Below are 10,706 nucleotides of genomic sequence, written 5' to 3' on the forward strand. Positions count from 1 at the left end.
GCAATCTGTCACTTCTAAATGACTTTCTGGTTTCCACGTGACAGTCAAGCAGAGATTTATTTATTTTTTAAATCAAATTTAAGCTTTATTTTTATTTTGCACAGATGACTTTAACAGAGTGGCCCTGAAACATGAGCTGGAAACGAGCAAGGAGAGTGAGCAAGACTCGGATGAGTCCTCGGACGAAGACAGTGACTCGGAAGAGATAAGCAGATACATCAATGCCTCCTTTGTCATGGTAAGTCCCCACCATTCCCAAACCCAACCCGAGCTCCACCTCTAAAAAATATGCGTATGTTCTTATGGCCATGCACTAAGTGGTTTTATAAAAGAAGGATGAACTTGACCATATCTGTGTATTCACTGACATGAAATTTTCCATTTTTAATACTGTATCTTAACTTATTGCAATACTTAGATGTTAAAGCCTAATGAGTTGATATAAAACAATACTATTAGTTACAATTTATGACAAATATGACTATAAAATAATTAGAAAAATAATGAAATTTTAGCAAAAGCAAATATTTAAAAATGTTTATATATACTCGGATACCCATCCAAGTTTGCGTATTTGTATAGTTAAAAACTTTTCATTCAGATTTTCTGAATATTTAAGTGAGTCTGTGTCACATACCTTTTTTTTTAGTATACTGAGAATTTAAGCAAGGAACTTTAAGTAATTCAGTAAATACTTTTTGCATATTCACTAAGCTGAGCTTATTTCTTTTCCCAATTTTCTTAAAGTACATATTCATAGAATATTAGTTATAAGATAGCAGAAGAATGCTGTCTGAGCTTAGTCACTCAGTCGTGTCTGTCTCTTTGTGACCCCATGGACTGTAGCCCACCAGGTTCCTCTGTCCATGGGGATTCCCCAGGCAAGAACACTGGAAGGGGTTGCCATACCCTCCTCCAGGGGATGTTCCCAACCCAGGGATTGAACCCAGGTTTCCCGCATTGTGGGCTGATTCTGAGCTGGTGGAAGCCCAAGAATCCTGGAATGGGTAGCTTATCCCTTCTCCAGGGGATCTTCCCAACCCAGGAATCGAACTGGAGTCTCTTGCACCGCAGGCCTGCAGATTCTTTACCAGCTGAGCTACCAGGGGTCTCTAGCAGAAAAATATATAAACATAAATTAGAGGCATGATGAAGACAATTTTGAAATGCTTATGCTTTTTAAATGATGCTGAAGCTGAAACTCCAATACTTTGGCCACCTCATGTGAAGAGTTAACTCATTGGAAAAGATCCTGATGCTGGGAGGGATTGGGGGCAGGAGGAGAAGGGGATGACAGAGGATGAGATGGCTGGATGGCATCACTGACTCAATGGGCATGAGTTTGAGTAAACTCCGGGAGTTTGTGATGGACAGGGAGGCCTGGCGTGCTGTGATTCATGGGGTCGCAGAGTTGGGCATGACTGAGCGACTGAACTGAACTGATGCTTTTTAAAAAACAATCACATTAAGCTTTACAAAGGAAAAAATGGCATTTTTGGAGGGAAAAACTTGTTAGTTTTCTAAAATAACTTGATTTTACATTAGTCTTCTAAACTTGATTTCACATTAGTAGCCAAGTATTATCATTAACTACTATCTTTTATAGAGACATCACATTGTTTTATGAACCTAAGAATCTGTCACTTTTTAAAAAAACTGTAGTTGCTTTACAATGTTGTGTTAATTTCTGCTGTGCAGCAAAGTGATTCAATTATACACACACACACACACAGACACACACACACATATATATGTACACATTCTTTATTATATTCTTTTCCATTATGGTTCATCACAGGATGGGACCTAAGAATCTTAATATATGTAACAGCACTGACGTCAAGTTAAGTGACTCTCTTTCCACATGGTTGCTTTAAGAATCCACTATTTCCTCATCAGTAGCAGTAACCAGGTCTCAATTTTTTCTTTGTTTAAAGAGTTACTGGAAACCTGAAGTGATGATTGCGGCTCAGGGACCGCTGAAAGAGACCATCGGTGACTTCTGGCAGATGGTCTTCCAAAGAAAAGTCAAGGTGATCGTTATGCTGACGGAACTGAAGAGTGGAGACCAGGTTTGTGCTTTTGAGAATCTCTTCTTTCGGGTCTTTCTGTCATAAAATCTGATCCTTCTTTCCCGGATCACTTACTGGATGGATCTCTGTATCCCAGTCGCTGTGATCCTCCTGTCACGTGGTTCCATTTGTTCATTCTCCCTGTTCTCCATCCAAGCGCTGGCCTCTAGAGTTTTCACCTGGGTTCTGACCATTTCTCCTGTTTGCCTCCCCCAGCCCCTGCCAGCTCTGCCCACTGTTCACAGATTGATTGTCTAATAATGCACAGCAACCCTGAGCCTCCCTCTGCTAAACACAGCGGACCGTGTAAGCAGGGGGCTGGTGAGAACCTACTGTATAGCACAAAGGGGAAAAAAAAAGGTACAATTTGTTTGTAGGACATGCATTAAGTAAAATTTAAAATGCATTCCAGTATGCAGTGAAAGTGTCCGACTCTTTGCAACCCTATGGACTGTAGCCTGCCAATCTCCTGTCCTTGGATTTCTCAGGCGAGAATACTGGAGTGGGTGGCCATTCCCTTTTCCAGGGGATCTTCTCGACCCAGGGATCAAACCCGGGTCTCCCACATTGCAGGCGGATTCTTTACTGTCTGAGTCACCAGGAAAGTATGCAGTAGGCACAGACAAACACTGCTTGAGGCCACTTGTACAAGGCACCTGGAATAGTCACATTCACAGAGTCGGAAAGTATATTGGTAGGTGCCAGGGGCTGGGTGGGGGTAGGAGGTGGGGAAGGGAATGAGACTTAGTGTTTAGTGGGGACAGAGTTTCAGCTTAGGAAAGTGAAAAATTGGGGAGATGGATGATGGTGAGAACTGCACAACAGATTGAACCGTGCAGGTAGATATGGTTAGGATACTACGTTTTAGATTATGTGACTTTTACCACACACACATGCACACGACAGCCACATCTTCATTCTATTTTTTGTTTTTTTTTTGCAGGATAGAGATCCACCTCTTTGGTCTGACATTTAAGACCATCCATAATCAGACCCAATATATCTTTTCATTTCTTTATGCTTTTATGTTTTCCACACTTTCCACTCTGGACAAGTAGAGTTATTGACTGAATCTTAACACAGCATTTATATTCCCCTCACTGAGCTTTAATTTTCTGACATCCCATATATCTAAATGTGCCTTCTCTTCCCATTTTGATTCTATTCTTCTAGAAAGATAAAACTCCTGAAAAACATACCTAAATCCCATCTTCTTTATATCCATGTAATAGTTACTGTCATAAAATTCTATAGTTGGAGGTGAACCTTGGACCTAATTTGATCTTCTGCCTAATGCCTGTTACATATATTTGAGCCTCTTCTTAATACCACAAGTTATCAAGATTTTCCTGGCAGTACATCTTAGTTTTTAGCACCTAACACTTTATCTGACATATGTTAAAGCTTATTTAATGAATGTTCTTATAAGTATGCTCTTAGGCTATATGTATTCTTTTTCTCTCTCTCTTTTCCCTTCTCCCCTATCCTCGTGCATAGAAAATAGTTCTTTTTTATTTTTATGTTTTTCTTTTTTTCATTTTCCATTTGTTTCTTTTCAAAAGCTTTAATTGGAGGATAATTGCTTTACAATGCTGTGTCCATTTCTGCTGTGCCCGTGAATCACCTGTGAGGACACATGTATCCTCTTCTTGAGCCTCCGTGCCCACCCGCCGTCACCCGCCTAGGTCATCACAGAGCATCGGGCTGAGCTCCCTGTTACCCAGCAGCTCCCCACTAGCTCTTTTATGTTCTTTTCTTTTCTTTTCCTTTAAGGCATGGGATTCTAGTAATCTTTTCCTTCAACTAAATTGGGAAAGCCAGGGAATGGAACAGGGCCTCGGACAGGGATGCCTATCGTGGTCAGCAGCTGTGGGTCTGTAGTTAGTGGGCATCATTTGAGGAAGGAGCAGGTGCTCCTGTGACCCATGTATTCTTCAGTCTGACCCTTTCCTCAGACAGTCAGCTGACACAGACAAAATAGAGACGAAGCTTCCAAAGGTGCAGTCTCTTTCCCCCGGGCCCCTGCAGGGACAGGGAGACCTGAGTTCTTGGAGGAGTCATGACCACACCAGCCCAGTCCATCCTTTTTGAAAAGGTGGTGGTGAGGCACGGAAAGATGGGAAAAGCGAAGCTGAGACCCAGCCTGGGGTGGCAGAGCTGCGCCCGTGGCCCGCTGGGCACCTTGGCTCTCCCTGGCTTCCTTGCACAAGCCAGCCCCGCGTATCCCTTGGACGGGTGTCCAGCATACTTCCAGTAGGTTTTAGATTTTTATGAAGAGGACTCAGTTTGCCCCACAGTTAGTCATTTCACATTTAACAGAGCCGAGTGAAGAAGAGAGAGAAAGAGGCCATAGTCAGAGCCGAGAGGAGAGCGGTGGCGCTCCGAGCGTGTTGACAAGCAGACAGGCCCTTGGGCAGCTGATGCTGAGTCACGTTCCTTCTCATCTAGGAAGCCTGTGCTCAGTACTGGGAGGAAGGGAAGCAAACCTACGGAGATGTGGAAGTTCACATGAAGGACACCAACAAATCTTCAGCGTACACCGTCCGTGCCTTTGAACTGAGACATTCCAAGGTACACGCTCAATTTCAGGAGTATGTGTCTTTGGTGTAATTGATCTGGTTGAAAAACTAAGATGCATTGCTCTATGAGAGCGAAGCAACTCTCTATATAATGTTTTCAGGATGAACTTTTTTAATGATTTAAATGAAAGTAACTGAGAGGGAAAAGTAACAATCAACTTATCGAATGGGCTGAGTTTCTCCCTTGAATTCATGTTCCCTCCCGTGGTTTTAGAGGAAAGATCCGCGAACGGTGTACCAGTACCAATTTAATAACTGGAATGGGGAAGAGCTGCCCGCAGAACCCAAAGAATTGGTCTTGATGATCCAGAATCTCAAACAAAAACTTCCCAAGAAGAATTCTGCCGAAGGGAATAAATATCACAGGAATGTGCCTCTTCTCGTCCACTGCAGGTCGGTGGGGTTTCACGGGACATGTGCTAAACCCAGCGTCCTGCTTGACCTCTTGGCTCACACCTCCTGTTAAAGGCGATTTCTCCTAATAGTTAAAAATGCACAACTGCAGTGGAAGCCTCTTAGGGAGTCAGTCACTCTCTCCCTTGTGTTCCAGCAGTGTAACTATTGTGGAAATGCAGTAGAAATAATTATATTTTAGTGCAGTAATGTTAGGTTATGAGTCCCTTAATATCAGTGGTATGCAATCCCTGACTCAGTGCCTAATGCTGAACCCAGAATGTCACCTGTCCTGAATGAATGGATGAATGGAAACATGCTTGGACAGTGGATGGATAGATGTTACATTTTATTTCTGCCTTTATAAGTGCATTGAGCCACTCTATTAGTTGTCAGTAGAATCCAGAGGACTGAATGTTTGGCCTCCAATACATATATCTTAAGTTATTTATTAACTGAAATCTCATGCTTAGCAACTTTGATTTGAAACCCATCACCTGACTCCCTAAATAGAGCCCCAAAGGCAAAGATTTTAATAATATGCATAATAATACTTGATTTTATTTAATTTATGTTATTCAGACACTTAAATTTCATCTGTGATAGGTCTCCACCTTAAATAAGAGGTTTGAAAGAAGGATGAATGATATAAACTATTTACATAAAATATTACACTAAATTAGAAATTAAAATAGTAAAGTAAGGTGAGAAATATAAATCTAGTGAAGTGCTTAAAAGAAATGAGGCTTTTTGAGAAAGCCTCATTATTATTATTAGAATTGCATACACTGCAACCAAGCCCTTAAACAAATACTACTTTTTGGCATATATTTGAGTTTTCAAAGGTAAAATTTACATGGAAAGAAAACTAAAGAAGGGAAGTTTAGTATTTAAAACTGTATGTGTTTCTTAGGGAACAGATGAATACCTACTGTACATTCCTTGGTTATTTACATCAAAAATCTTCCAATAATATTCTTTAAATTGAATTTTTATTATAATGTAACATGCCTCTCACAGTTTGATAAGTGATTTGGCTGCCCTCTCCTTAATGAATAATTTCACTAGGTATCCTTTTTCTATTGGTGCAGAATTGTTAATGTTTGTGGAAAAAAAAATAAAAAGCACTAGAGAGGCGGAAGAGAGGAGAGAAAGCAGATGGTTTAGTAATTTATAGAATATCAGGTCCAGTTTTTCTGGTTTCATCCGTTTCTAGCCATGCTTTTATCTTCCCTAAATTTCAGTATTTTCATCTATGAAGTTGGCTTTATGATATGTGTCTTAACAACTTAAGATATAAATTAAAGTGCATGGTAATCAGTAAAGTTCTAAACAGGAGAAAGTATATTTTTAAAGTGTAAGTTTTTAAACTAAAGGACTATTATATCCCCAGGTTGAAAAAGTTTGCATAAAACATGCATTTAGCAGAAGCGTCCTGCTCTTGAGAGACTGGAACAAAATAATTACAGCAAACCTGAAGCAAAGGGCGTATTCTTATCTCTGTCTTTTGATTTTTGTCCCAATATCACTTTCTCCATAAAATGTAGAATTTTTAAAATCTTTTCTTTCTTTTATAGAGATGGATCTCAGCAAACAGGACTATTTTGCGCGTTGTTCAACCTCTTGGAAAGCGCTGACACAGAAGAAGTGATAGATGTGTTTCAAGCTGTGAAGTCGCTCCGCAAAGCTCGGCCAGGAATGGTCCCCAGCTTGGTAAGTGCGCATCCGTGCCTTTAACCTGCTTTTGCCGCTTTACTTCTCTCTCCTTCCACCCCGCCCCCTCCTCTCATCCTCTCCTTTCTGTTATTTCTTTTCTATTTACTTTTCTAGTCTTCTCCTTTAAAATCGCATTTTACATGATGGGTCACATGGGATTGTTATCAGTATAAATAAGAGACCTAATGGGAGTTTGCTAGCGATGTGTGGTGGGGGTTCATGAAGAACACTTTCTTTAAAAGCTCATGAATCCCCCCAACCCCTCCACGTTCAATCTTGTACCAATTTGTGTTGTGGTGTCACAAACCGCCCGTGGCATTTAGAGACTGAAGAAAGGTATAGCATTCATTATAATTCAATCATCTGATCAGCTGAGTGGTCCTGCTGCCCACGCCAGGCTCAGCCAGCCCGGACCAGGCCCCGTCATGTGTCTGCTGCCACTGGTGTGTCCACTGGGATTTGGCTTGTCCAGAGGGACCTCGAGCACCCCTGGGCTGGCAGTTGGCTGGCATTTAGCTGTGGCAGCAGGGGTGTGTGGATCACATGTCTCTTCTGGTCCAGACATGTTCCCTTCCCATAAAGGCAGCGGAGTTCCTCGAGGCAGAGCGAGACCCTTGGGGGCCCAAGCTGGGGCCTGGCACGTGTTTTCCCCTGCATTTCGTTACCTGAACAAGTCACGAGGCCAGCTCAGGTGTAGAGGTGGGATAGACTCGCCTTTTGTCCAGAGGGCCTGCAAAGTCAGTTTCCCAAGAGGTGTGGATGCAGCCGAAAGTGGGGTCTGGCTGCTCTCCACCCAGGTGCAATAAAGAGGCTGGGCTGGGGGGAAGGAAAGCGTGCTTTATCTTGGCTGCTGGCAGGCGGGGCAGCGGGGAGGTGCACGCCTGTCCAAAGCCGACTCCCCCGCTCCGCTGACCATCAGCGGGCAAGGGCTTTTATAGGCTGAGGGTGGGGACTGCGTGCAGACACAGCACAGCCAGCCCTCACAGGCGTCTTCAGACGGGGTCACCGGTGGTCTGACCAGCATCGTCTTGATTGTTTTAAATGCAGTTAGTCTTCAGTTCCATGGTTGATTTCTTCCCATTTCTCTGAGGCCAGGTCTCAGAATTGTGGCAGCTTCTGTTGTGGCTACAGTCCGGTTATCCCGTAGTTAACTTATCCGCCTGGCGGGGGTTTCAGTATCTACACGATAGCTCACAGGATGTGGCTCAGAGTATCATCTATAGCCCTTGACGAGGAACTAAAGGTCCTTGACTATGCTTGACTGCACTGTTGTTATTTGGTCTCCTTTGACTGTTTTCCTTTGTTGCCCACTTCTCTGATTAGACTTCTTCTTTGACTAAGGGTTTTCCGCAGACCAAGGGCAAGCAGAGGACCGGGGTCGGGGGGTGGGGGGATGAGGACCACAGGGTCCTGCTCTGCTTCATGGGTACAGAGAGGCTGTTGAGTGAGCATTGTGCCAATCCACCCAAGTTGTGTCCTAAGTGTGGTGACCACAGATGATGGTCTGGGAGTCAGTCACTCATCACAGTGCAGACTTAACCACTCACTCAAACTCTGCCAGCTCTTACTTGTGCATGACCTTGACCTTGCATGTATTGATGTTAGAAGTATACCAAGTGCCTACTACGTGCTTTTGCCATTAAGAGACTCACTGTTTAGTGAGAGGAAAAGGCAGACAGATACTCAGCAATGTCATAAGTGAAATGACAGAGAAATGATTAGGTGGCATGGTGGTAAAGAGTCTGCCTGCAAGTGCAGGAGATGCAAGAGACTCGGGTTTGATCCCTGGGTCAGGAAGATCTGCTGGAGAAGGACATGGCTACCCATTTCTTCTCCATTCTTGCCTAGAAATTCCCATGGACTGATGAGCCTGGCGGGCTACAGTCCCACAAAGAGTTGGACACAATTGGGTGACTGAACACATGAGTGAAATGACAGAGATCACTAGAACATGAATGAGGGCACTGAATTTAACCCAAGGGGCTCAGACTGGCTTCCTGAAAGACTCTGGATCGTACGCTAAGTGATATGTAGGCATGAACCAAGAGAATGGGCATCCAAAATGGGTTCCTTTGCAAAAGCTTAGGAATGAGATGTCCCCATATGGCCTGAGAGGGGACCAAACACCGATTTGGCGTGGCTACAAGGTCAGTCCTTTAGAACCCTAAGGAGAGTGAGTCATTTGAAACAATCTTTTTATGAAAACACATGGGAATAGTTTTCTGTTACCCAGAGTCTTCCACAAGTAAATGATTAAGTCTTGTTTATTTTCATCTGATGTAAAAAAGAAGAAAAAAGGACATAAACCCCTTTTGTGTAATCCTTGGCTTCTTCTCTTTGCTAGGAGCAATACCAATTCCTGTATGACGTCATTGCCAGCACCTATCCCGCCCAGAATGGACAAGTAAAGAAAAGCAAGCATCCAGAAGATAAGGTTGAATTTGATAATGAGGTGGACAAAACTAAGCCGGATGCTAACTGCACAAGCCCCTCGGAGGCCCTGGAGAAGACTCCGGAAGGAGAGAAAGAGGCTGGAGGTGACAAACCCACAGAAGGTGCTGAGGGGCCTGAGCATGCTGCCAATGGTCCCGCGAGTCCGGTTGTAACTCAGAGTGCATAGGAAAGACAGACGTGGGGCGGCTCCAGACCCCGGATTCAGGTGGTTTCTACTTTTCTAGAACTAGAGAGGCAAAATAGATACACAGTGAATTCACAAAGGGCATGGACTGGTCTTTGTGGGAAGCTTTTGTTTTACAACTGTAGAAAAATATTTAAGACAGTCTTGCTGAAGCGTTCTTGTACAGTCTTATGCTTATTTTAAGTTTTATCCATCTCTGTCGGCCAGCAAGAAGCAGCTTCTTTGTAGCCTCTGTGTGTGTATGTGTGTGTGTGTGTGTGTGTGTGTGTGTGTGTGTGTGTGTAAGAGACAGACAGACACGGGGGGCGGGGGTGAGTGAGAGGAGAATGCTTTCAAGTAAATCTAAACGCTCTGAGAAACTTTGCCATTTTGTTTTTGAAGAAAAATGACAATATTTTATCCTAGGAATATTAACTTTGCTCAAAGGTTATATATTTTTTTTAAATCATAAATTGTGTGTGCTGCCAGTAAGAAGGACATGTACATTTCTAGAGTGACCTCAAGATGGCCTCCTTGTCCTGCTGAAATACGTCTTATGATTTCCTATTTTGCTGCCAGAAATAGACATAAAAATAGAATGTGTGTACTACAGGGAAGTTAACTAAATTAACATTTGGAAATCTTATATTCCATATGTTAGCATTTAGTCCAATATTTCAGGCTTATTTAATCTAATTTAAAATTTCAAGAAAGCCTATCTTGTTATCTTCATATGGTGTTTACAATTCTGTAGCACAGATTATTCTCTGTATAATATGTGAAATTCATTGCCTGATACTTTTGACCCAAAACTATATGTTTGCTACAATTGAGCTTCAATAAACATCTTTATATAAATGTAATGTGTATTCAATCCTTAGGACAAAAGTGGGGTCATTAGAATGTATTTGTGCTAAATATTTACGTATGAAGCCTAACATACCTATTTTTATGGAATAAGACATTGATAGGAGGTAGATAATATTGCATATGCAGTTTGTTCTTGTCTTTCACTGAAATGCATTTACTTTCTCAAATATTTAGACTACTTTTTACCATGAATTGATAACAGCAACCACAATAAAATTAAACTACTATCTTTTCTTGTATATAATGTATTGTGTGTCACACATTCATCTATGAACTATCTAAGCATGTATTAAAATATAGGCTTTTTGCAATTAACATTTGTGTAACAACTTTATAGATCTCATTTTATAAAAAGATCTATAGTCTATAGTCTTAATAATTGTTTGGAATCTGAAAAAAATTCCAGAAGAGGTAACAAAGAAAACACTTTTTATTGAATTCTGCATCAGTTTGTTACAT

General features: G+C 42.1%; 1 protein-coding gene across 5 annotated transcripts in view; it reads left to right on the forward strand.

Moving 5' to 3' along the window:
* PTPRC (protein tyrosine phosphatase receptor type C) overlaps window positions 1–10,235 on the forward strand; it is a 121,307-nt gene extending 111,072 nt beyond the window's left edge. For all 5 annotated transcript variants that reach the window (XM_061161090.1, XM_061161092.1, XM_061161091.1 and 2 more), the window contains 6 exons: window positions 105–238; window positions 1,938–2,072; window positions 4,521–4,643; window positions 4,866–5,044; window positions 6,622–6,757; window positions 9,105–10,235. In XM_061161090.1, the coding sequence (XP_061017073.1) occupies window positions 105–238; window positions 1,938–2,072; window positions 4,521–4,643; window positions 4,866–5,044; window positions 6,622–6,757; window positions 9,105–9,380 (983 nt within the window). In that variant the 3' untranslated portion in view covers window positions 9,381–10,235. The remainder of the gene's footprint in view (window positions 1–104; window positions 239–1,937; window positions 2,073–4,520; window positions 4,644–4,865; window positions 5,045–6,621; window positions 6,758–9,104) is intronic.
* The last annotated feature ends 471 nt before the right edge of the window (window positions 10,236–10,706 follow it).

The sequence above is a fragment of the Dama dama genome, chromosome 14, assembly GCF_033118175.1.
Source record: "Dama dama isolate Ldn47 chromosome 14, ASM3311817v1, whole genome shotgun sequence".
NCBI lineage: Eukaryota > Metazoa > Chordata > Mammalia > Artiodactyla > Cervidae > Dama > Dama dama.